The sequence below is a fragment of the Pomacea canaliculata genome, linkage group LG2 (assembly GCF_003073045.1).
Source record: "Pomacea canaliculata isolate SZHN2017 linkage group LG2, ASM307304v1, whole genome shotgun sequence".
Classification (NCBI taxonomy): Eukaryota; Metazoa; Mollusca; class Gastropoda; order Architaenioglossa; family Ampullariidae; genus Pomacea; species Pomacea canaliculata.
In genome coordinates, this window is record NC_037591.1 from 26,044,729 (window position 1) to 26,072,400 (window position 27,672).

At 42.1% G+C, this 27,672-nt stretch overlaps 1 protein-coding gene across 3 annotated transcripts in view; it reads right to left on the reverse strand.

Annotated features, from left to right (window-relative positions):
- Positions 1-8,659: 8,659 nt before the first annotated feature.
- Positions 8,660-27,672, reverse strand: part of LOC112557447 (MYCBP-associated protein-like) — a 28,673-nt gene continuing 9,660 nt past the window's right edge. For all 3 annotated transcript variants that reach the window (XM_025227313.1, XM_025227311.1, XM_025227312.1), the window contains exons 4-22: positions 26,915-26,973; positions 26,408-26,514; positions 25,389-25,563; positions 24,837-24,956; positions 22,137-22,200; positions 21,566-21,648; positions 21,113-21,234; positions 20,096-20,241; positions 19,494-19,608; positions 19,052-19,159; positions 18,767-18,839; positions 18,202-18,389; positions 17,500-17,646; positions 16,694-16,807; positions 15,905-16,029; positions 14,995-15,101; positions 10,838-10,995; positions 9,522-9,716; positions 8,660-8,973 (exon numbers count right to left, since the gene is read on the reverse strand). In XM_025227313.1, the coding sequence (XP_025083098.1) occupies positions 8,875-8,973; positions 9,522-9,716; positions 10,838-10,995; positions 14,995-15,101; positions 15,905-16,029; positions 16,694-16,807; positions 17,500-17,646; positions 18,202-18,389; positions 18,767-18,839; positions 19,052-19,159; positions 19,494-19,608; positions 20,096-20,241; positions 21,113-21,234; positions 21,566-21,648; positions 22,137-22,200; positions 24,837-24,956; positions 25,389-25,563; positions 26,408-26,514; positions 26,915-26,973 (2,305 nt within the window). In that variant the 3' untranslated portion in view covers positions 8,660-8,874. The remainder of the gene's footprint in view (positions 8,974-9,521; positions 9,717-10,837; positions 10,996-14,994; positions 15,102-15,904; positions 16,030-16,693; positions 16,808-17,499; positions 17,647-18,201; positions 18,390-18,766; positions 18,840-19,051; positions 19,160-19,493; positions 19,609-20,095; positions 20,242-21,112; positions 21,235-21,565; positions 21,649-22,136; positions 22,201-24,836; positions 24,957-25,388; positions 25,564-26,407; positions 26,515-26,914; positions 26,974-27,672) is intronic.

Below are 27,672 nucleotides of genomic sequence, written 5' to 3' on the forward strand. Positions count from 1 at the left end.
CTCATAGATTATTTGTGTGGATTGGTTTTGAAGGGAAAGTGGAAGTGGAAGTGGATGGAAAGGTTGGTTGCCGCACCTTTGTGTGTGTGTGGATGACCACTATGGGTAGAGACCGTTATTTACCTCCGTTTCTCATCTCCCACCCCAGAGGTATGAAAGAAACACGTAAGCAACCCTCACAATAGCAAGCTGGGCCAGAGTTCAAGTGGATGAGCAGACCAGTTTCAATCTTCCGAGTAATGATAATGACTTTTCCCTGCTTGTGAAGAATTTTAAAAGGTGCGTTAACAGGATGTGCGCAAAGAAATGGCAGCCCTCTAAACAACATGTAGACACACACATACATACTCGCGCGCGCACCTACGGTTGCCAGCCTCAGTAGCCGTTCCGAGGCTAATCATTAAGTCAGTCAAGGGTCTGTTCGTCCAGAAAGCACGTCAGTTACATTAAAAACAGCACTTACATCTCCATAAAAATAGCATCATTATATCAGTTTTTGTTGTACCTACAAATGTACTCGTTTCTTTGTAAAATCATTCGACCTCTAAAATGAGTTTTAAAAAAACCAACTTTGTATAGACTAATACCTAGAAAAAGAGAATCCATCCCCACTCCCCTCAAACAAGAATCTGTATTCTGCTACTATACTCTGCACGGGATGTATTAACATGGAGGGGAGGTGGTCCTGTGTAGTGCAGATGGCCAAGACGCAGTTAAGCCGCGCCATTGTTTTTGCAAATTTTTCTGTGAGTTGCTAACCCTGATTACAGCAATTTGCTGCTTTGGGAGGCATGCCAGTGTATAATGCAGCCACGTTGTCGTTTTCATCTTGTTTTGACGAATTACAGTCCCGGAAGGTCGAGCTGTAACCTCCTGCTTTCTGCCAAACCTCATGGTTTGTTGCGCCGTACATCTTCTCCGGTCAAGTCTGCATGGCCGCTGGACTCGCCTCCCTCGGAATGGAGCCGCCCTCTGGTGATGGGGATGAGGCATCATTGCTACGCTTGCTGGATGTGATTTGTCCGAACTTTGAATGTATCAGAAGGTAGACTGGGAAGCTTTTAACCGAAACTGACTCATCAGAAGAAGACACATTGTCGCATCTTTATAGCTCAAAATGGTGATAACAAACTTATACTCTTATATTGAAGAGGCAGCTTATAACCTGTTACTTATCTGTTCGATCCATTTCTTATGCTTGTGGTTCTTGAAATGAGATTACATCACAGCTAATTTTTGAACAAAAAAAGGAAAGAACTTAGCTCTTCATGGTCTGTCTATATTTTCGTCTTAAACCTCGACAAAGTAGCAAGCAACATGTCAAACTGGTCTATCTGTAGAGGATAAAATATATTCCTTTAGTCTTGATTCTTGGATGGACCTGAGCTATTGTTACAGATGATGATGATTATGATGATGATGACGATGACGATGACGACGACGACGATGACGATTTCAGGAATGAAATACCCTACTCAGCATGTTTATGAACTCCCCGTTCCCAGAACACCTCTGATCGCGAAGCAGCTTCCATTCCCCTCTCTTCCCACATCCCCTTACGCAAACAAACTAGAGGCTCACCCGCTTGCCCTGGCTTTATGATGTACCGCTCTTCCTTTGAAGCTTTCGTACCGTTGTACGGCAGGTAAACAATCAAAGGCCAGGAGCGGAGGAGCGGGTTGTGCCGAGGGCCGGAAAATAAAAGAAGAACGTGGCTGCTTCTGTTATGACACCAAAATTCAAATGCGAACAACAGTCGGCTTCGCGGCGATCAGAGCCGCAAAAAATGTGGCGCAGTGAAAGGTGAAAATGAGGGAGAGGAAGGTTCTTTTGGATAACTAAAAAAACAAGTAAATAAATAAAAGAAAAGAAACGGGGGGGGGGGATAATAAAAAAAGGAAAAGTAACGTCGAAGAATGGTGGACAACAAGCTAAAATCTTGAGAAAACAGTTTAAGCCTCATCTCATGTAGATATGGCATCCATTTCTTTACTTATAATAGGCCTGCAGGGAAGTTTTGTTTTTCTCTGTGTGTGCAAGAGAGAGAGGGAGATAAAGTAAAATAAAGAGAAGAGAAAAATAAATCAGTACAAAAACAGTGGAGAGAGGGCAGTACTTGCCCCCAGCCCCATTTATTTTTTATTTATTGAGGTGGTCACTGACAACTACCTCGAAAAATAAATAATCCTTCGTCCTCGACCGTTTTCTGGTCACACTTCAAACCTGCACATGTCATGCTTGCAGCAAAATAATGATGGGAATGTTGCGAAAACATGTCTACGCCATACAATTCAGGAACTGCTGCGCCCTCGCTTGCAAGTAACCTGCTTTTGGGAAGAGCAGTTGTTTATTTATTTTTTGTTTGTTTGTTTGCTGTTTAAAATGAGCACTTCAATGGGTTTTCAAGTAAACTTCCTGCTGCTTACAGCATGTCTAAACAAGAAGCAGCGGACCAGCCTTCAGCAAAGTCGGATGTAACGACAATGTGAGAAAGGAACGAATTTTAGCGGCAGTTAGTGTTGATGGTTGCTCGCGAATGTTACTTATGTAAAGTAAGTTTCTTTAATTTTTTAAAACTAGTGTTTCTTTGCTAGGTCTGTGCTGTAACACCACATCACTCCGTTCTGAAGAAACTTGCACCAGAGCATTTTCTACACCACTGCACCACATTAAAACTGCCAAAGCACCTAGGGGTAGACTCCGCTTGAAAGAGTAATTAGTGTTGCTCCTGCTGCAGTGAAATCATTATACAAAACACAAAAACAAAAAACAACACAACAAACCCAGTTGCTCTTCATTATCGGTCACGGGCCTTCGAGGGAGTGTGCATTTTTGTACAGGAAATTTTTTTCGTGTTTAGGTCTGCGTTTTCGAGTCAAACCTACAAACACTGGGATAGAAGGGTAAAAGAAAGCAAGAGATCTTTTCCTAACAGTCTTTTCTAAATGGACAAGTGCGGACGAATGTTTGACCATGCTTGGTATTATATGACGGCTATAGAAAAACTTAGTCAAGTTTTTGTCCATAATTTCAGTTAAGAACTGTCTTAATGTCGTGAGGACTTCGTTCATCATTAACACCTCCTCCTCACCCTATAACAATAACAACAGTTGTGACCGGAAAACATGCTGTCTGACAGAGAGAGAGAAGGTGGGAAAGGGAATGAGAGAAAGAAACGTATCAGATCATCCAAAGTCTGCCTGACCTGACGAGGGCCAAATTTGCGAGAAAGGGAGGGACAGGTGGACCCCTTTCCCTTTTTTCGCCATATATTAATGCTACGGAATAAGCCCTGGGCATTGTCCTGTCAACACAGCCCTGTTTACATCATAAAAAAATGCGCTTGGCTTTCTCGCCGAAAGATAACTGAGAAGTCAGTGGGTCACGTGACGCCTTACAGTCCCAGCCGACAGAACGGCAGGTTTTGTCTCCAGCCGACAAATTCGATTGAAATAAAATAGGTTACGTTCACTTTAACCTGCGTGTCGGTGGTGGGAGAGCAACAAGGTAGGGGGACGTGCGATAAACAGCCGACGCTGCGAAAAAAGGTTGAGGCAACGGAAAAACTTTATGACAGTTGTTTGGACAAATTTATGACAGAGGACAGGGGCGTAGGAACTACTGCGCCAAGAATGTGAACGTCGTTCACTGTCAGTATGGAGTTTTAAAAAGATGAGCATCCTCCTACGCCACTAGAGGGTGTTTGCACTTTAAAATTTTTGGTGGTCCTTGTATGGAACCGAGGAGGGAAAGGTTAGGAAGCAAGGTTTGGGTAGAAAATGTTAACTGATGCTGAACATAAAGTTTTATAGAAAACATCATGTCTACTTCTTGGGGCTCCAAGATCAACATCGTCTGCTTCCGAAGGTGTTGAGAAACATAAGATGCAAAAGTCAGAAAGTTGGGCAAAATTCACGTAGTAAATAAATACACGAACATGTGTGTGTGTATGTGCGCTCGCGCTTCTATTTTTAATCAAGATAAGATCACTTGACTATCAGTACAAAGTAGTTCACATCACTCAGTGCTTTTAAAATTCTTTCACTCCTGAAAAACAGCGACTGGCAGAAAAAAAATATGAATAATTTCATCCAGCCATCTTGTTAGAACTTATGATTTAAAAATAAAATATCTCTGCTTTCATGAAGTATGAACAACAACTATCATAATATATTCAAGAGAATCACAGACAACATTAAATAATAGAGAATCACAGTGCAGAAAGGTTAGAATGTCGACAGTACAAGGACAATCAACACATATAAACAGCGCCATTTTGGATGTGCCTAATACAAAATAATAAAAAACATTGCAGCTATAATTGTCGGGTTTTGACTGGAGAGAACAGCCACAGTGTACTCTTCTACAGGGCAGGGTGACCTCGTCTGTCGTCTGGAGTGCCATATCAAGAAAGATGGCGACGGTCGTCACTGGCTTTTAACCCTTTGAGTCTTTTCACGAGGACCACACGAGGTTTGGGCAACATTGGGAGCAAAACAAGTTAATTCTGCAGCATACGACGAAAAGGTTAAGTGGGTGACAGTTAAATCCACGAATACCTGTTGATAGAAAGATGTCAGAGATGGACAAAAACACTTTGCATAACTACAATGCTTTCTAGTACAAGCTGTCATTTACACTAGCAGTGTGAACACTACTCACCGTCAACATGCCTGTCTCTAGGTCAGTTTTATTTATTATTTTTGAGCTTGTAAATATAAGCTGCTCTAGTTGTAGGTGATATTCTGTGACTAGTTCTGGATAAACAACCCAAACAAGACCTCATCCTCTGGAAGCAAACCTCCCAAACATATCATTGTTTATTTTTCATCTTTCACCCATCGTGGTCTGTAACCTTGACAGTTTTGCCCTACTTTACAACAAACCGGCGAAACAATCAGTTAAAATAAAATAGCCGTAGAAAGTGCAACCCCTGCAAAATGGATAAATACATTTCCACTTACCAAAGCCACGGAAAATAAATTTCAGCTATTACAGGAAAAAAACCTTGGCCTACGCCTTTTCCCCCCAAACCGCAGTGAGAAAAAAGTCTTCTGTCTCTTTCTTGTCGTTTAGCTGTATCCTATTTATTTATTCCTTGATATACAAAGCTTTCTTCTATGTTTTACACTTCTTTTAAAAAAAATCTTTCTACTAGCCTGGATAGCCTCTTTCGTTTCGCAAGATTAGAAAATTGTTTACCCAGAATCTCCGTTTTTAATCTTGCGAGAACAAGATAACTAATTTTTATAAATAAATCTTTCTCTTTCTCTCACGGACGCACACTCTAACACCCCGTCATTCCAACAAACAATAATGCTTACGCAGATGCCCACCCATACGTTCACTCCCTAATTCTCCACCCTTCTCTCTCTCTCACACACCCACACCCACAACCGACACACAAACAAAGTATGCGTACACACATGCACGTACACTGATGTAAGGGTGTTGGAGAAGAATGTGTCCAGTGTAAGCCAGCATTCCACCTCGGCACAGCGTAGCAAGTCGTTCACGAGACCTGACGTGGGAGCCAGGCGCTGCTGTGTCTCCATGTCCGCCTGCAGGACGTCAGTCTGGGGAGCTGCCAGCCTGGGAGCAGGGGGAGCGAGCGAAGGAGAGAGAGAGAATGTTCAGCATCTGGTAAGGAAATCTGAGACGAAATCACCAGCCGAAAGCAAACAGTACACACTATTCCTCAGTATCTGTTTCATCTTCAGAAGCACGTAGCACTTACCCCGACGGATTTATGCTCAGTTTATGCGTTAATGTGTGCAATAGCAGCTGTGTTGGTAGATTGCAAGTGTAGAAGAAAACAGTCGCAGACGTAGAAGCAACTCACCAGTCGTCAACTTAATGTTGGACCTGAATTTGTGGCCGACAAGGAGTAATGTGTGTGTCACCTCTCTCTGTATGTGTGTGTGTACGAGTATATTATGTGCATGGATGTAGGTGCACCCACAAAATAGTGTTCTGGAGGACAAACTGAAATCATGACAACAAAAGGACAGGGCAGTGTGTTCAACCTTTACAAGAATGACTTCAAACATCGAGCAGTCGACGAGTCCTTAGTTTGTATAAAGAGAAATGACGGTTTTGCGAACAATGAGTATGTTGAATGAGAAATAAGCATAAACTACTCGGTATTTCTGACGAATGTAGTCCCCCATATACACATGCATCATCTGTCGCGAAAGTCTGGATGGCATCATCAGCATGATCTCAGTTTTGGGAATTTACCAAGCATTCGATCCATCTCGATTATTAAAAAAATAGTAATAATAAACACCTGCCTTAGATTACAGCCATTTGTTGAAGAGATCAATCATAATCATAACCCAACCAGAGAAGTAGTCGCACCAAGTCCATGCGTGCAAAATACACGTGTGCTCTCATGTTGTAAACAACCAAGACAGTCCCCAAAATGCTGTGATACATTTTCTGTGTAAGTGAACACCGTTGTCTCCAGAAGGACAAAACAAGGGAAGACTGGAACCCTAGGGTGAGGAAAGCGCTGAGAAGAAAATGACGAGCAAAAAACACGGGGTGGGGAGGAGGAGGAGGAGGAGGAGGAGGCAATAAGCGTGCGGAGGGGGTGGGTCAAGAACAATGGGCACAATGAGCACAAATGATGGTGGCGGTAGAAAAGGGTGGAGGTACACTACAACATTAAAACAAATGTGCGGTTTAATTTTTTTTTCTTCCAGAAACATCATCTCACACCGCAGGATTTGAGACAGGACGCAGGCTGGATGCTTCCACAAACGTGTCCGACATTCGCTGACGAACGCAGTTCCATCAACATGACCCTGACTGACCCTGGTACTGCAAGCAGACGACTGTTAGACGATTCGAGACTTCAGGGCTCACACCAGACCCACAGAATGCTGCGCACACAATGGTGTGTGTGTGAGAGTGAGAGAGAGTGTCTGGGGCTGGGGATGGTAAGGAACAGCGGATAACAGCGTCAACCATCTGAAAAACTTCGATCGATGCTGTAGCGCTGAAAGTGCCCAGGATTTTTTTGTTCGCTTTAAAATGTTGCTACTACTTTTTTTGTTTTTCATTTTTTTGGGTCTGAAATTACCAGAATATCGACAAGATATTATACTGACCACAGGCTTAATTAAATCTGTGTTGAATGCCAATAGGCCACTTCGTCCAAAGTAATAAAAACAATGTGTAATTTCGTTCGTCGTCTAGCAGACACCTAGTTTTTACTTTTAAACCCAGCTGTGATATCACTTTGACGCATGCGGTCAACCAATCAGAAAGTTGAGCGTTTTTTTCTTCTTCTACCGGGGAGAGATTTTGCGGTAACACGAAAAATGTTCTTGCAAGACAACAAGACAGCTGCTTAATGTCTTGCTGGGATTTTATGTCCCTTCAGGTTGCTTGATTGCGTGGGTGGTTTGGCGGGAAATGCTTTCACCTACAGGTAACTTCGTGTTTTGGGGGGAGAGGGAGGAGGGATTAGCCGGACTACCCCGAGAAAACCCCCGACCACAGACCCTGCGAGTAGGTGTCACAAAGAGATCTGTGTCCCGAGACGAGATCTGAACCCAGAGCCTTTCATTACTGTTCGCACTTCCAGAAATCATACGCAGGTAGGAAAGAAATCACACACGTACACTTTCCAAAGCTTAAATGGCATTAAAACGAATAAGCCGTTGTAATTAATTTATGCTAGAATCAGTTAATTCCCCAGACCACAAAAAACTCACCCAATCATATCAGAAAAGGCACAAACCTAATAATAAACACCAACAGATAGTCAAAGCAGGAATTATATGCTAAATACACAGTCTATATAAAGTAGCAAGTATCTACAATGTATCCCCCTCCCCAACCTACAAAAACAAAATTTCTCACTCTGACGTTTTTTCCGTTAAAGCGAACATTCTTCTTCGGTTAGCGAATGCATTTTTTTTTTTTTTTTTTTTTTTGTAAAATTGATGAAGCGCAAGGAGAAATTTCAAAAACCGCGGGATATCTGTATTACAAAATAGTGAATGTCATTTGCATTTTTTCCCACATTTAAGTGCACAAGTGTGTATATGCGTGTTTGTAAATGTGACATGATAACACGTGTGATCCATAAGCTCGCTCTCTGTCGTCGTATCTTGGGTGTGTACTGTGTGGAAATGACACGCAATATGTAACAACAATCATTTTCAGAATAATGTGTTCTTTTTGATAAACTTCTTTACTGAAAATTATTATCTTCACCCGTTAATTTTGTATCCGATGATGTGCTTGATCAACAATGATTTATTTTAAACACAACTGTACAAGAAGGCCGAAAAGTTGTAACTAAAGGCCAAGCAGTGACAGCCGGCCATCACTGAGCTCCAGACGCTTTCTGGAAGCAGGCGTTGTTAACTTGGGGTCGTTAGCGGAGTGCACGCGTTGACGTCTGGACAGTGCATGCCCGTGCATTCACTTCACCATCACCAAGTACGGCCAGGCGCTTGATCGCACACAGGCATATAAAACAGGAATCCACAAAAAGCGGTTTGAACATTTCTGGATGCGCTTGGGAGGTGGAAAACAACAGCTTTAGACTAGAGGTGGTTGTTGGTTCGAGTCAAAGGACAAGCACGGATGAACACATACATTCACGCACCCACCGACACACACACGCAATGCGAGACGAAAGTAATATTAACAACAAATATTTACTTTGCATTCGTCTTGTATAAAACCCACTCATCAGCAGCAAACAACTATTCTGTCAAAATCTGCTGACAACGGCGTACATGTAGAGTTACAGCGTTGAAGTAAACGATTAAAAAAGTTGGAGAATAATGTTCTCTGTTTATGAAGTTGCAACGCGTAAGAACTCTCAAAACTGAGACAGTCGGAGGACGAATATTACTTCCGCTGCGTGAATGTGACGCCCAGCTCCAATTTCCCCATAGCCTGGAAGATGGATTCCATTTTGGCCACCTTGTCTCCCAAGATCTGAAATGCCTGTCAAAAAAGAAAACCAAAAGAACAACTCGATGAACTAACGATGTGTTGCAGCGTTCGACCTTAAAAAAAAAAACTGGCGAAAGAAAGAAGAAATGACACAACGTTAATTCCGACAATCTACGCTTCAGAGCTACCTGTCCTGGTAATCAAAAAAATGTCAACACTTAGAGCTACCAAGTCCTCCTCGACACAAAAATTTAGAGGCTGTCCATGACAGGTGTCTCCTTGGCTTATATTTTCTTCCATTACAGTTTTTACATGGTATAGTCATGGTTAGGTGAAGAGTGGTGATAAATGTTAATGGTATTCTGAAAACAATAAGTAACAAGGAAAAAACGCATTAGTGTTCTTATGATTCGTGAAAAACGAAGTGATAACTGTTAAAAATGTGCGCACAGACACAACTGGCCGGCAACACGCAGGCTGGGCCTAAAACTACTTTCCAATTTCCTCTCCCTCCCAAATCACGTGACAATCTACGGATCGTGGGGCAGTCAAAAACAGAATTAGAAGGTCTGACTTGGTCAAGTCGGGCTGAAACCTACCTGAACAGCCAGCTTCTCCCGGTATTTGTGGTCTATGGCGATGTCTTGTTCCAAGGATTCGGGGGTACGAGGCGGCGAAGTGGAAGAGGCTGTTGGAGGTTCACTTCCTCCGGCAGGTGTCGCTCCTGTGGACCGCGCTGGGCCCGCTACTTTCTTACCGGCACCTACTTTCCCTTTGGGTTCAGTTTTCTGTGCCTAAAGCGGGAGGGAGGAAATGATAAAAAGTGTAAAACCCAACAAACAAATAAACCTGAAGAAATAAGCATGCAAAGACTGAAGGAAAGCGAAGAGGTAGGGCGTTAGTGCACAAGCACTGCAAGACCCTGGGTTCGGATTTCATCTCGGTGCACACATTTCTTGCTGACACAAACCTGTGTACAAGGCTGGCCTTGCTGAGCCTTTGTTAGTACGGTTTATCCCCGTTCTTTCCCCACATGCTGCGAAATCACCATGGAAAGTGAGGAAGAGGAAACACCAACCTCCCGTCACCAACAAGCAATACACACACATCCTTATTCTTAAGTGGTATTAACTTCTCAGAATGAAAATCAAAATGTATTAAATCTGTCGACATTCATTAACGTCCCTGTATACACAAACACACTTGCGCATACCTCTGCGCTTTTCATTGAGCTCAAATTGATGGGCAGAGATAATTTACCCAGGAGTAAAATTATCTCAGTTAGTCAGGGAATCAATGACAGAAAACTATCTTTAGATTCATGAGCCGCTGTGAAGGTGAAGTTAACCGACTGGCGTAGCTGGAATTCCCGAAAAAAGGATGTAATTTGGCATAAAACTCGTGTGCTTGCTTTTGTTTGGTTTGATCAACCCGATTTCCGCCGTTTTTAACCCCACAAAGTTCTGTTTTTGACAGAAGCCCCATCTAATAAAGTGCCCGCTGAAGAAAAGGTTTTGGGTAGGCCTTCCCAGAGGCCATTAGCAACGCTACCCATGGGTAAACGATTTACCCAGCTCGGGAAGGGTAAAAATATGAATATAAGCCCAGGTAATTAACTGACAAAATAATAACCAGAAAAACACTTGAATGAAATTATCATTGTTTCAATGCTCCTAGCACCACTTAATCTCTTTTGCCTTTCCTTATCAGCTTTCACCATCCCGCATTTTTGTTTAACTCACTGAGGCACCATAGGGAGGAGAAAAAGCCAGTGGTGGATCCCCTGGAAGGTCAGGACTGCGACACGTTCAGGTACTGCGGCTAAATGAGTGTAACAGTAAACATTTACACCAGACACTTGCGCTAAATGAGTGTAACACAGTATACATGTACATCACAAGATGCAGACACAGACCTCTTTCTGCCCTTTCCCTGCCTTGACAGGGGTGGCAGCAGCAGCGGCCGGGGTAGCAACAGTCCCACCGCCAGGAGCTGCAGGTTTTTTGTCCTTGGAGGTCTCAGCTTTTTCCGGTTTTCCTTTGTCACCAGGTCGCTGCCCCTTTTTGGTGTCGGCTGTACAGAATTTCAACAATCAGCGAATTACTCGATTTTATTTACCTCTAGCTAGGGATAACTACAGGAGGGGGTGTCTGTAACTAAGAGTATTCAAGTGTGACTGAGCATAAGATATGCTGTGTTATGGGACAGCACTCGCCCTCCCACTCCCCAGCAGTTCAGTCCACGTGCCATCATTCACCCCAAGACCACGGATGTAGTTAAGGCGTGTGTTCAGTGCTTAGTTGTATCTTAATTATCAAAATGCATCTTTGAGCATTCGAGGGGTAGTTACATTACTGCAGAACCACTTGTGTGTGGATTGGCGAGGTCTGCAAAAGCTACAGAAGGGAAGTGGCCATGTAAGTACTGCAAACAATAAGCATAAAAGTGTTGGGAGTTGGTCACTGAATGACGGTTGCGGCGTTCGCTGGCCTTTGACTGATGGATGACGTCAAACTCAAACGGTCGGCGCGAAAATTGCGTCCGTATTAGTAAGTAAAAGGCAACTGCTCCTGGAACTAACTGTTCCCCGCTGGTCCCTGTCCCCCACCCCAATCTTTCCCCCCTTCCTCTCCTAAGGTCGCCTGCTCTCCCTCTTTTCCTGCACGACTCTCGATGACATCTGGTCTATGTAATCTTCTCGATTAATCTTTGTTACAATTCAATTATAAAAGTACCTGTTCCGCTGCAATAAAAAAAAAATCCACCCCTCCCTCTTCCTGTATCCCTCTCACGCTCTGAGCACGGCGGTCGCAATGCTACCCTTCCCTCCGATCTCGAACTCACCGCCTCCCTATCGTCCACCGCCCCACACACCCCCCAACTTTCCCCTCCGCCGCCCTCCTAACAGTCGATCTGACGAGGCAGGCCGATCGCAAATTACGTCAAGGCGTCACTACGGCCTGGCTCTGTCGAGAGATCTTAGCGTGATCTCAGGTCTCTAGCGCGGTGCGTCTGAAGTCGAGAAGTCTTTTAGTGGGATGCGCGCGCGCAATATTAGCTTCCCTCTGCGGTCCGCTGTTCAGTCTAAAAGCCGCTCTGAAGCTCACCCAGCGGACACCTCCGTGCCAGTGATTAAAGATGACGCAACGCAGTTGTGACCGGCGGGGGAATACGGGACTTCGTGTCCAAATTGGATAATGTATACGCCTCAATGTAATTATGATCAAGCGGCTGCTTTTAGTGGTAATGACGTAACACCTAGTGAACCGTCGGACGGCCGGACTTGAGGCAAACAAATGTCGTGGCGTCTCCGATGTTTACTACTACTGCTGCTGCAACCACCGCCGCCATCACCACTTCCACCACCACCACCACCACCACCACCACCACCACCACCACCACCACCACCACCACCACCACACGCTATCATAACCACCATCATCACCTCCATTACCACTATTCTAAAAACGACAGCAACGACTATTTCATCTACACAAAGCATAGAGAAAGGACCATAAAATAAATAAGAATGATAACACAAATAAAGGGACGTGGGATGAGGTAATACTATACACAAACAGTCATAACAATACAACACCATTCAGATATCGAAGCAGACAAGGATTTGTCCATTTCCCCCCAACTAGACCCCATCCAGCACATCCTTAATCCGTCTAGACAGAAAAAATACTAGGTGGTGTGTAGCACAAGAAAAAATAAATAAGTACAATTTAAAAAATTAAAAAATCAGACGGCAAAAAATAGCAGGTCCCACCCGAGACCTATTAACAAACGTTCTCGCACCCTAGTTCTTATCTTTCTCGCTCTTGTTATTCTGTTTGGGGAGCAGGGTCTTCGTTTGTAAGCTTTGCCACACTCTTCAGGACGCGGCGGGTGTAAGCCAAGCACACAGAACCAACATCAGGAAAGCCAAGTAGCCCCCCTCCCCCATGTTACTCCACCCCCTTTGAACCACCTCCTGGATGCATGCGCTAGCCATCTGCAAGTCAGGTGTAAGGTGCCTTCGCCCCGCGCCACATCCCCACCCACATGTCTCGCCACGCGATGGCACCACGGACGTTTATCTCTGGACTGCTTGCAGACGAATTTACCGCGTTAACTTCTAGGATGAGGCCAAAGCACAAATTGGCTTCCGGTTTAACTATCAACATAAAGAAGAGCAGACGATGCGAACTCTCGTGCTGGCGTAAGTACAAAAGCCCAAGCTTTATGGTCTGTTGTGTTTTTAATTTATTGGCTCTAAGTCGTGGGAAGTGGAGGTCGAGGACTTTTTCCCCAAAAAAAGAAATACATAAAAGTAACAAATGTATAGCATTCTATTGTTTGCTTAAAGAATTTTATCGCGGTTCTGGATATTAAACTGGTAAATGGTTCGTCAAGACCTGACAGCCTTCAACTTCGTGAGAGGATAAGAGCTGGTGTAGGCAGCCAGCCAGCAGACCAACAATATACGTCCGTGATGGCATGAAGGACTAGTGGGTGACGCTGTCCTGCAGCATTTGGCGCACAGAGGCAAAGCTCAGGAACCCGGATGAACCATGCTATGGTCGCGCTCAGGAATGTCATTTTTATCTGCTTGCTTCGAAGTTGTAATACGCAGTACACAGAACACTTTGTCTTCAAACATCGTGTAACCGCGTGACAGTATCAGCTTATTATATATTCTTGTTACAGCTCTTATAGTCTTCTTTGACTTATGTAGATGCATGACGTAAATCTGTTATCAATATTGCTCTTTAATCCAAAGTAACAGCACAATGCAGGTTTAAAACACATAAATCACAAAAGTTTGTTAGTGCATATTTCCACAGACCAATGACTTGTGGGGCAAGCTGAGCTGTAAACAAGCTCAGTGTGGGAAAATGCAACACCATCAGTGACGATGACGATGATGAGAAAATGGGAGGTCGACGACGATGACGAAGATAACTATGTTGAGAATATCTCAGTGGCGACATAAACGGTAATTTTCTCCCCGTTCCTCCCTCCTGAAATTTTTTTTCGACTTGAATCTTTTCAGCGCTGAGATCACGTTTCTCGCGGGAACTTACTCAAAGCCCATTTTTGCAGACCCTAGCAGGTACGACCTGCTCGTTGGCTTTAGCAGCAGGGCCTGCAGAACTCATTGTGTGTGCTGCTTTCTCGCTTAATCCCTCCAAGGTCTTAGAAATCAGACGGAAAAAACATCAACTCCTCCTTTACAAAAAAAGGAAATAAATAGATAAAGAAAAAAAAAGTTCCCGCTCTACCCAAGAACATTACTTACCCCTAGAATACGTCCCCCGCCCCGGGGCAAAAAAAAAAAAAAAAAAAAATCTAGCTGTCGCTTGTTTTACGCTGCTGCGAACAAGAAAAGATGTCTTGCGTTCCAGTCTAAATTGCTTAACCCTTCATCGAGCGGAAGCGATATTCTTCACAAGAAAACGGCTTTTAAACGCGATGCTTTTTGGTTTAATAAAAAGAAATGTTTTGAAATATTTATTATTAGAAGACCCAGCGCGCAGGTAAACAATATTCCCTTTCGCTCTAAGCTATTATTAGTTTTTCTATTTTTTGTGAACGAGGCAGGACAGGTTATAATCTCAGGGCCTCTTAGGGCAGAAAAATGTGGATGGATGGGGGAGTAGTAGTGGAGGGTGGGATTAGCCGAGGAAGCGAGAGATTAAGGAGAGCGACAACCATAATCATTTTTTTTTACAGAAAAACTGTGAAACCTTCCTCTGCACTCCATCCTCCTACTCCTCTTTTGTGGGACCAGGATCGTGGGCAACGCCATAGGAAGTGACGCCAGACGTTACCGTACTGACGTCAGTATCTAGTTTTTTTGTGTCCGAGGACTGCCTCTCATTGTTTACGTCACGCGTCACGCGTCATACGTCACACGAAGCCACGGAAACATCCGGGATCTTCTTACTGTTACTGTCACGCCACATTTTGTACATACTTTTTTTAAAATATGCATAACCCACCAACGACCTTGTTCTAAAGTTCTCGAAATGTGTCGAGAGAAATTGCAGGCATGCACGCACGCATCGAAAGCAGAAGACTTACTATCGTCCATGGCATCACCTATGTCCCGGGGAGGCAGTCCCAGCATACTTCGAAGCAGCATGGATTGGCCAACAATGGCGTCAACGGCTTCGGCAAGAAGCTGGTGACTGAAAATAACAATCATAACGACATGATAATGACACGATAACGATAATATCCAGAACTGAAGTAGCATCTGCAATCGAAAAGAAAAACCACCAAACCCTCAGCGTGATGTGGGAGATGTTTGAAATAAAGCTTTGCCTTCATCTGTCTCTCTATTTATTTGTTGTACTGCTTTATTCAGTGACCACGTTTTTTCATGCCTGCACTCATGTCACAGCCCAAACACAAGTTTGACGATGGACTTTCTTATCTAAGAGCTTTGTCACGAATACAATGCAAGGGAATTCCAGACCCCCTCCCTCATTTAAAATTGCTAGTCATTTTCAAACCCCTCGGTTGAAATCGTTGACGGGCGGGCTTTCGACTAATTGAAAAAAGGTACACATTAATAAATATGTCTTAACATTCTGGTGATCTCGATTCCTGATTTCAAAACACTTCTCTCCCTTTGTGCTTTCATACCCATAAAGCCATTTCACTGACATCTGATATCAAGTCACGAGATATCAGCCTTCATGTCTATTTTATTTTTAAAAACGTCCTACGCGATGAGACCTATGCCCTACACTCTTTCAACTTCTCAGACTCCCGATGACAAATCTTTTACGTTTTCAGACCGCTCTTACATTTCTGCGCACGGGAAATCCTACCACTCCCATCACCGCAGCAACAACATAAACAAAGTTTAGACAAAAAGAAAACCACTCCCCCACCATGACAAAACCACGTGAAAATAAATATTAGCAAAACAGCAAGACGCACGATCTGACACGCTGCCAAACTGAAACCGGAAATATTCAATCACCAAATGTTTTCCTTCCTTTGCTGCACAGGGAGCTGCGGGGTGAAGGTTAGCTTGGCGACGGCGGCGTTCAGCCGCGCCAACAGATCTTCCTTCCTTTCGTCTTCTTCATCCAGCTCCATGATCAGCTGCAACAGACGCAACATCAATGCATGGCGAGTAGGCGGCCAATGGAGCACACTAATGTCTCCAACGGTATCGTAACTCAAAATAAATTAACCTACAAACGATTCCCGTCTTGCCAATTTTCTTATAGATAGGCACCAGAAGAACACGCTCGTAAACAGGAACTAAACTAGACAACTTACAACTATGCAATTTAATGGAAACCAAAGAAGATATTTTCCCTTTTCTTTATCACCCAGCTTCACCTCCTTCCCACACTATTTTGCGAAGCATTTGATGCTGGTGACTTTTCAAAACGTCCATCGCTACTTTATGTAGCAGAATTATCTCAACAAAAAAAAATAAAAAAAATAAAAAAAATACTCGCAGTACACAGAAGAGTAGCACAAAAATGTATGAAAATTGTACGCTCAAGAGGTGGAGGGGATAAAATAAAAGATGCGCTGAAACAAGCATCCAGCTAGCTGGTGAAGTGCACTCAGGAGATAACCACCTTCGAAGTTCAATGAAGAACAAATCCTACGGTTTACAAGATCAAGGTGTACTGTCATGTGGCATTCTTGCAGTACCTTTGCTGGACAGTATTCCCCCCTCCCTTATACTAACCACCTCTACCAACACCAACCCTTACAATCGATGCCTAGGACGGAGGTGAAGTCTACTCACGTCCTCCAGGTCCAGCACGCTCAGGTCCCATATGGCGTATTCCCGCTCTTCCTCTGTAAACAGCTGGCTGTGTATCTGTTTCAGTTCTTGCACCAAGGCATGGCAGTAGGACAGCTGAGCGAACACGACGAAACACGTATTAGTGTCAAGGCAAAGGATACTGTGGACACGAAGGGACAGGCGTAGGGGTAGCGACAGGCTGGATGAGGTGGTTGTAATTTGCACACACTTCTACAAATGCCGCAGTTTTATCGACTTGCCCGGACCCTCCCACACGTCCCCCCACTGACCCAAAGATAAATCCCAACTACTTGTCTAGTCTCTCTCTCACACACACACACATGCACACACACATAGGCTTCTGATTAAGGAGACGCTATTTTTGATCAACGGAATACGAAAGTATGACCACGATTTGCTAATTTTCCCATTTGACACAGGAAGAAAGCAGATTTCTTAAAAAAAAAAAAAAGGCAAACTCTGTACAGATTATAGACTCGTGAAACGGAACGCAGCAGAAAAGCTGGTTTTTAACACAGAGCACGAATGGGGAACGGAAAGCGACTGTAAACATTACTGAATTTTTCCTTCGAACTCCAGTAACAAAGTTCTTGATAAATTAACAACAGCCATGGTTTTAGCTACAAGAGACAGGACAACAAGAGAGGGGGAGCGATGTCTGGCTAAGAAGACGAGAGAAATAAAAACAAACAAACAAAAAAAGAAGATAGGACGGGGGCCAGGTAAGGAGGTGGTTATGAGAGGTGGTCGGATAAGGCAAAGAAAACATAGAGTCAGAGGAGTACCCCTGGGTTATGGCGGTGGAAGAGCTCCTCCTCGGTGATATAGGCATCAACAGGAGAGCGAGGCCGCTCAGGCGTGCGAATGCCGGAAACCAGTTCCTCCACGAGCTGCCTGACAACCTGCTGGGACTGCTTCTTTTCCAGGTCGTGCTGTGACAGGTACGAGGGCAGCATCAGCATTAACTATTTTTTTCATCATCATCATCGTCGTCGTCAACATCACAACCATCTCAATAACGACACCAATAACAGCAACAGAACGGAAAGTGTCTCAATTTGGCATCGGTCCCAAAACCAGCAGGGTAGCTGGTTGTTCCTACCTCTCGCAGAAGGTCGACCCCCTACCCCGAACGGTTCCACTGAGCGGAAAATAAAACAGATGGTCAAAGAACTAGTCGCAGCGTTTTGCAATGAAAGTTCATTCCCAAAGAACTGGTGAGAATGATGGTGGTGGTGGGATTTTTTCGACCGAAACTGGTTGGTCTTGGGCTGTGACCACCTGTTTTATCCCACTCTCAACACAACACTCGACACCAGTGTTACGAAATCCCACCATCTACATTTCTTACCATCAGGGTCGCCTCATTGGCGGTTTTTTTGATCTTCTGGATGGCTGCCTTTGTACAAAATGCATTCGCTAGCATGCATACAAGCGCGCCCACACACACAAACGCGCTCGCGAACATAAAAACATAGGCTCTTCACCTCCAGCTCGCGCCGCTGCTGCTGGAAGGTATCCTCCTGCAAGCACACCCCACGTAGTGCCACCACTAGCGCCGCTCCACCACACAGCACGGGCCGTGTCTCCATCACCCACTGCTCAGTATACACACCTGCGCACTCCGACTTGAACATGAACGGCACCTTCAGGATCTCACCTGGGAGGATCACACCTGTAACATTTGAGCATATGGTCACTGCTTGAAAGCGTGTAGATAAATAAATAGCGCAGTGACCGGGACCTACTCGATGTATACTTATTGCTCGATCAGGCTTACCAGTACTGTGCAAAAAAAAAACCCCAACAAAAAAACAAAAAATGCTCTAGTACTGAAGTATGTTTGAAAACGCTAAGCAGACAATGTTTCTGTTAAAAACGTTAGTGCTAAATGTATGACTATGGCAGGAGAAGAAGCCGCCTACTTTCAGCCACAAACACCAGTTTATAAGAAAATGTGAATGTTATGTTGCAAACGGCCACATCTCACTTGACTCATCTACCTACCTCTTTCCTATATATATAAATGACTCACCACCTGTTAAGACTCACCACTACTGTCGTTGAAATAGAACTTCTGTACTGGTCGCTGCACCAGGTTGAAGACATTCTCTTTGGCCAGTTTCTGAAAGTAAATAATCTCTCAACTTTTTGTTGTTGGTGACAGATTTTATATTTTAGCTGTTCACATGTTTTGGTCCATTATCCACTTTGGTATAAATGTTTAAAGTTAACATACTAAGGCTCACACACAAACTGACACACTAATCTTCTACATTACTCCACTCAGCTACCCACTAAATCAATGAGTGTGTCCTTTCTTTTATCATGACTTACCTTCCAGTCATAGAAGACAGATGTAGTTCCATCATTGATGACCTCCAGATAGGAAATAACTCGTTTACCAGTGTAGGCCTCAAATATTATGCGTGCTTCAATCCCTACCTATAACATTAGTTTAAATGTTGTTAGATCTCGGGGTTCTCAACACTAGTCTTCAAAATAAAAGTTACCTCACTCCGTCTTCAAATTAAATCAAAGACTAAACTGTTCAGTAAAAAGAATTTTAAATGCAAACGCCACTTTTTTTTGAAAGAGAGTTTGTTCTGAGGATCTTGAGTACTTTCAGGATCAAATTTAGTGGAACTGTTCATTTATATGAATATATGTTTATCAGACATTTCATTATATTTCTGGCAGGTACTAAAGGCAGTGTTTGCATGGTTCACTCTGCTGTAACTTCTTTGCTTTTGTTTAGTATGTTTCTTGGTGATCATACCTGGTTAACCATGCTGTCCCCATCTCCAGTCCAGCGTGCTACTTGGCCAGCAAATATTAAGGATGGTCCAAAAAACGGGGGTGACCTCACATGTAGACGGTCATCGTAAGAGATGCTGAAGACAAAATGAAGGCATTGGAACAGACTGACTCTCTTGCATGAGTATATTGTGCACAGGGAGCTACAGTGAGCTAGAACCTTGCACAATATAAGAATTATTATTATTATTTTTCTTTTCTGCATGCATTTCAACTGATAAATATATGATTAGGATGATTAAGTTTGACAGATACAAACTACAAATATGGATACAAAGAAGCTCCAGACAAAATTAAATGAAACTTAAAACTACTGTCTTTACCATCTTCTGAATGGCAGCATCAAGAATCAGAAAGTAAAGAAAGAGTCTGCAAGAATGGAATTGAATAATTCTGTATAATTGTTTAATTAACTTTAATAGATACCCAGCAGCAATCATTGAACATGGAAATTTCATGCAGTGAAACAAGTGCAAAATATTTTTCCAATTATAAAAAATCTGGAATGAACCTTTCCACGTTGATCATGACAGTGACAGTATCAACAAATAACGCATTACTTACTTTACGTCAGATGCCTTTGTCATCTGTGAAGGCTGATCAAAAGCTGCCTGGCCTTCATAGTTCATGTGCAAGATGTTATCTTTATCCTTTTCATGATCTTTCTTGTATGGATTGTTTGTGCCAATCACTTCCAGGCCAGAAAAATCCTAAAAAAAAACCCCACTACGTAGTTTTATTTTCATTCCAGCTACAGTGGTATTGAGGGGACAAATGCCCGATACGAGAGCTGAACCCAGGACAGCCAACCCTCACTGTATTGGTGACAGACACTAACCGTTGCACCACCCACAGTGCTATTGAAGAAACCTTGGCAAGACGAGCAAAGCAAATAAAAACAAAAGCTCCAAGTATTTAATAATAAAGTACTAGATAGAATTTGAAAGGAAATGATAAAAGAGCAAAACACATATGGTAAAACCTCAGTCGTCTATTTTATTTCTAGGTTGTCAAACTACGCACTGAGCAAAATAAGGGAGATAATAAAATGTATTTATGTCAATCAATTTTTGAATGCTTTCCCATGTTTAAAATGTTCCCTAACTCGACAAATAAAGCAAAGAAGAAAATGTTTACATTAGTTGCCATGAATGATTAACGAAGTTTATTTTCCTTGCAAAGCAACAATTCCTGTTATACAGTTACAGAAGAAATAAACACCTTTGTGAATAACAGCTACTGCTACTATGTTGAAATCTTACTGATGAACACATTTTTCAGAAAATAAAAAACACACTGTAAAATTTTCCACCTTAAATATATGTGAATAAAACATAAGTGATGATGATAGGTTTATTGTTGTTTGATGTAATGTTCCACAAAGATAATAAATTCTCCTACCTTGAAAAAAATCTTTTACTGAGTCTAGGATGTACACAAACCTAGCCATTCTCAGAGAAGAATAGAAATAATTATGAAAAAAATAATCATATGATGTTTATTTGTGCTGCTCAGCTCTAAGAAAAGCAGATCTCCATAAACACATTCATTGATTTATAGTCTGTGAAAGATGAAGCTTACTGGTTTGTGAGGGTCCAGCTCATTTATCACTGGCTGCAAGAGTTTGAGTCTGGCATGGAGATAGGATGAGGATTGCCAACTGTGATGCACAGGTGAGGAATAATCCTGGTCCCAGGTCATGCCTATAATGTATGAAGCAAGTGTTGCCAAGTGTATGACGAATTTTTTTTCCACACAATTCAATCTCAGTCTCTAAAGGTATACTTATACACAATTTTGTGTTACAGTATATATACTATCAGTGATTTCACACATTTTACAGATGCTGCTATTGTTCTTTCCATGTTAACATTTTGCATGACACTAAGCAGATTCACTTTGGAAACCATCACTTTACGCTGACGTGACCAAAGTTTAATCAATTTTTTTCAGTCCTTGGGGGCTTTGATTTAGTCATTTTTAAAGCCTATAATGGCACTTAAATACTGAGAGATGTTTATAAGCAGTACTCACCCTTTTCTTGTCGCACGTTTTGTGGAATCCCGATATGCTCAACAGGGGGTGGGTACCCACACTCTGTTTGTGTTAGTGTTACACTGCAAAAATACAAGAAGAGTAGAAGCTATTTATCACCAGTGAGGTTAAGCTTATTTAAATAAATATATATCTACATATGTTTATGACTAAAGAAAAATTTCCCAGAGTTTAAAATGATAGAAAAGGAGGTGGCAATAATTTTCATAAATGAACAGCTTTGTGAAAGTAGCCTTACTGTACATGAATATATTATATACTATCAGCTGCAATATTTATTACATCAAAGCAGACCATACTACAGTCATAAGGTTACATAAATGGAGAGAGTTTTAATTAGATATTGTACAATTACTCTAAAACTTTCAATTCTGATCTACAAATGTCATGACTGTCACCCAGAGCAAACAAAAGATTTGACGATTCTGTAAGCATCATAACTCTCTACAGGGCTAGAGTATTTAGGGAAAAATTAGGAACAAGATCAAATAACGAACTCTTTCATCATTCTCCTTTCCAACTAATCAGGAAGACACAATGCAGGACTTACTGGATTCCAGCCAGTTCATCCCCTATCCTTTCCTGTTGTCTCCAGAACTCACTGCCAATTCGATCTGTGACAAAAGAAAAATGAAACGATGACTATCCTAGGACATGAAACAAAGAGTGTGAAATGGTACATATTTCTTATGTTTAAGGGAAAGACAGAAAAAAGAGCTGCCTTAAATAATAATAAAAAAAATTTTCCATTGCATTTTGCCATTTGTAAAGCTCCATTCACAATGTTCATCTGTAGGTCTAGTTTGAGTGATTGGCAGTCTGCAGGCACATGCACATGTGTGTGTGCACACTGAAGATGAATGACATGTGTAGCGGGCACGATTTTTGAGAGTTGGTGTGTGTGGGAGGTTCACTTCCTTTCTTTTGCACGTTGTACGACCCAAACACAAATTCGTCAGCTGAATTCTTTATTGGGATGACGGCTGGCGAAGTTATGAAGACATGAAGAAACAGGCGAAGAAGATTTGGGAAGAAAACTGAGGAAAGTGGAAGTGAAGGTGAAAAAAGGGAAAGAAAAAGAAAAGGAGTAGAAAGAAAAGAAGAAGAAGAAGAAAGAAGAGAGAAGAGAAGAAAGAGAAGAAGTAGAAGGACTTGTTGCCCTGATTTAGGACAAACTTCCACTTCGACCCCCTCGTCCTCGACACTCAACAGAAAAAGGAAGTCTCAGCTCGACCGGAAGTGTTTTATACCGGTCAAACTCTCGTTACCGCGAGAGTTGACATAAAAATTATAGCTCTTTTTTCTTTTATAAATGTGTAAATACACATGACATTTTCTCTAAATGTCATGGGTGTTACAGTCACCCCCCCTAAATAAAATGGGCGCTATTTCCTTAGAAATGTGACCATTTCCCATCACAAACCCTAGCAAATAAACTCCGAGCCCTCATCCACACAGGGACACCCTACAAGGCTACCTGACAGACTATCCCCCTCAGGACTAGCCTCCCCATGCCACTATAACCTAGTTGGCACTGGCTCCTCATCCCCACAGGTACACCCTACAAGGCTACCTGACAGACTATCCCCCTCAGGACTAGCCTCCCCATGCCACTATAATCTAGTGGGCACTGGCTCCTCATCCACATAGGTACACCCTACAAGGCTACCTGACAGACTATCCTCCTCAGGACTAGCCTCCCCATGCCACTATAACCTAGTTGGCACTGGCTCCTCATCCCCACAGGTACACCCAACAAGGCTACCTGACAGACTATCCCCCTCAGGACTAGCCTCCCCATGCCACTATAACCTAGTTGGCACTGGCTCCAAAAATACATTACAGCCCACCACATCAATTCCTACAGTACACCCTCAACAAAAATTCCAGCGCTAGCAGTGTTACTAGCCTGTTACATTAAAGGCCAAATGCACTTCAGATTGGGAATAGCTGATATGCACGGCGACTGGTTATCTAACATTATCAATCCTTATCATTAAAACAAACTTCAGCATTACTGCCATCTCTCCTCATCATTATCATCAACCATACAACAATCAACATCTTCATGATTAACATAAGACACAAAAAAAATCGGCATAGTACACTCCTGCACACACCATAGGCTATAATAATTCATCACTACTGCTCCATCAAAGTCATAATCGCAATCATGATCATATTCATAATGCAGTCATCAACGAAATGTGGTCAAGACCTGACAATCTACTTTGTTACACGCTAGTTGTCTGTAACCCATATACTATGGTGGAGGTAACCAATTGTCTATAGTGCAGTTTTCTCCGTCTTTTTCTTTGTCTGGTTGCTCTTGTTACCAGGGGTAACCTCGTGGTTGGCAAGAGCTCTCGCTCCTTCCCCTCTGTGAACTTTACTTCTTGACCCCCTGTTGGCGGGAGTCCCGTGAATATACCCAGCCGGGGTGGCGGGGAGCTCACGTTAACATTAACTGCTGCCGGCTGGCTCATGGTCGTCATGGCTCTCACCAAGTCTCTCTGCAGCTGCAGCAGCTCGCTCATTACGGCCGAGGTACTTGGGTCTTGGCCTGGTCCTTCGGTGACTTGATCTTCTCCGTCCATCACGAAGTGTTAGGAAGTCTCTCTCCCGTGGCACTCTCAAATCATGCCCCACATTGGGCGCCAAACTGTAGCGGGCACGATTTTTGAGAGTTGGTGTGTGTGGGAGGTTCACTTCCTTTCTTTTGCACGTTGTACGACCCAAACACAAATTCGTCAGCTGAATTCTTTATTGGGATGACGGCTGGCGAAGTTATGAAGACATGAAGAAACAGGCGAAGAAGATTTGGGAAGAAAACTGAGGAAAGTGGAAGTGAAGGTGAAAAAAGGGAAAGAAAAAGAAAAGGAGTAGAAGGAAAAGAAGAAGAAGAAGAAAGAAGAGAGAAGAGAAGAAAGAGAAGAAGTAGAAGGACTTGTTGCCCTGATTTAGGACAAACTTCCACTTCGACCCCCTCGTCCTCGACACTCAACAGAAAAAGGAAGTCTCAGCTCGACCGGAAGTGTTTTATACCGGTCAAACTCTCGTTACCGCGAGAGTTGACATAAAAATTATAGCTCTTTTTTCTTTTATAAATGTGTAAATACACATGACATTTTCTCTAAATGTCATGGGTGTTACACATGCTTGTGAGAAAGTAATGGTAATTTGATGTGTCAGTATCATTAACAATAAATACACAATGTAAAAGTGTGTACACAAATCAAGAGTCACTTACAGCCTTTGCCATTGTCTATAAAAGGAATAGTACGGTCTATAAGGTATCGGTCTTCTTGCGTCTTTCGGTATGTCTCTGTACGATTCATCGCCAGGTCCTCAGGTGGCTTCTGCAGCAGCTCTATTATAAAGATATGAATTTGTATATACTTTCACATATGCTGACAAACAAAGCATCTCAAGAACATTGTGTATTGACAACTTCCTACTATCAGCTTTTATACCTCATTATATGCATGAAAAAGACTTAAAAAACATGTCTGCATCATTTTTCCAAAATGTCCGTGAAAAATATTTTTTACTGGTAATAAAAATGTATTTTTTTAGTAAACAGGAGGTTTTATATAAATAGAGAGATAAATTCTGTAAGCTACTATTTGAAAAGAACAATACAAAAAGAAAGTTTCTTGAGTGTGACTGTCATCTGACACTACAAAAGCAACCAGAGTAAATTACCTTCTGTAATGTACCTCGCAGGTCTATCCTGCAAAGTTCTCATCAACATAGAATATTACTTAATGCACAGTGACTACTGTTAGAAGTTTGCACTCACTGGAGATATAGCCTTGCTGTCGTTTCCTTTCAAGCATCTTCAGTTGCCAGTTCCTCAAAGCATTGCTCTCTTCAACCTCACTTTGCTGCTTCTTAACATGATGAAGTTTTTTCTCATATTTCAGCGTAGGCTTTTCATCAGAGAATCCATCAACTATTCGGGGAGTTGGAATGTCCTAATAGGAAAGATGCTGCCATCACTTCTATTCACTTCTATCAATTGCATAATAGTACAGCACATGATATTATGAGAATCATACAGCTGAAAAGTACAAATAATATTACTGTACATAACATTATAAAAATCCCTTTAATAAAGGTAACTCTGAAAATGACAAAAAAGAAGAAAAAACAGCTATTTTTCCACTTTATACAAAAGCACACATTGGCAGTAACATACAGTTTGGAAAGATATCTATATATATCTACAAAAATAAACTAGCACCAAAAAGTCCCCCAACACCTCCATCAACAACCAACACTATTCTTCAGTGGAAGTAGATCAAAAATCAAAAGCAACACAAAAGAACAAAAAATAGTATCAGGAACAGCAATAACAACTATAGTAACATGAAGTAAAGTCATTCTACCCAGCAAGCCCAACAAAATTCTTCACGAACATAAAGAAGGTAAATCTTTAACACATCCCTCCTGTACACCCTTACGTTTCAGCACTATCTGGAAGGGCAGTTCATGGCATGGCTGCTGTATGAAGGCCCTATTGTGATATTATTAATTGGAAATAATATGTAAGCAAATGACTGAATACATATAAGTTATGGCATATTCTTTAGAATACAACAGAAAATATTTCTCACTACTTTGTGTATGTCACACTCATTTTGTATTGATATCAAAAAAAAAAAAATTGAATAACTTGCAAAGGAATTATAATAATTGATAAAAACAAGAAGCATAATAAAGTGTATTGCTACTGCTGTTAAACAATAATAAGCATACAGAAAAATCGGGAATCTTCAAAGTATTATAATGTCCGATATAAAACTGATGTGATCTTACCAGTAAGTCACCTCTTATAGTGGCTTCATGGCGATATTCATCGTAAGTTCCAAGAATGCTGTGGTGAATCACCCGACCAGCAGAGTCATAGCGTGGTCCAGCATGTCCTACAGAAATGTTAAACTTATTGTGAGTCAAAATCTTCAAGTTGCTTTAAACTAGGAGAAATGTGAAGCAGAGTTATAAACATGAATGTAAAAACTACTTTTATAAATATTTGCATGCATTCATATACACACCCACTGACCTACACACACTTTTTTCTCCTCTTTCTTTTCCTCCTTTCTCATTTTACCTTGAATGCATGCACACATGCACATATGCACATGCGCACGAGCGTGCACACACACACACATATACAATGCATGAAATTTAAAAAAAATTTTAAAGTAAGAAAAAATGCAAGTATTTAATGACAAAATACCTTCCACAAAAAGCAAGGGAATACAACAAGAATCCTAAATGGAAATTAGTAATTTTTATCACTTTGCTTAGAAAGAAGTTCACCTGAATAGTCTATTGGTTTCAGTGGAGCATCTGGTGGTGCTGCTTTGGCCACCATCACTCTGTAATCCAAAAAATAAATGTCAGGCAAACAAATATTCTAAACATAGCAAAAATATTCTGAAATAAGATAAGAGATAAGAGAACACTTTATTTGTCCCAGAGGGCAATTCAGAGCAGCTCAATAAAAAACAACAAAAACATCACAACACATTACTATGCACCAAACAGACTCACACATTCATGTCTAATTCATTTGCACTCAGCACCACTCAAAAGACACAGCCAAAACAACAAAGGACAGCCTCAGTCTATTGGTCCTGCATGCAGGTACACATAATTGGAAAAATTCTCTCGACAGGATATGCCTGCCATCACAAAGGATTGCAGACACTTTCAGATGTTCTTGTCCTTTACCAATAAAGTGGTAAGAATTGATAACAAGAACGACAGCACACTCTCTATGTGCAATCTATACAAGAGCTGAAGAAAGAGCTGCGAGATGGAGAAGGATGAGGCAAAGTTGAGCCTTCTTCAGGACAGTTTGAGTGTTGAAATCCCAGTAAAGTCTCCCCTTGAAGATGGTGTCCTGGTATTTAAAAGCAGGAACAATTTCCACCTTCTTGCTGTGGATGACACTTACGGGACTAGGTGGAGAATTCCAACCCAAATCAAAAATCATCTCTTTGGTCTTACTCACATTAAGTTCCAATAAATTGTCATCACACAGGCAATAAGTTCATCCAAAATTACACCATGGG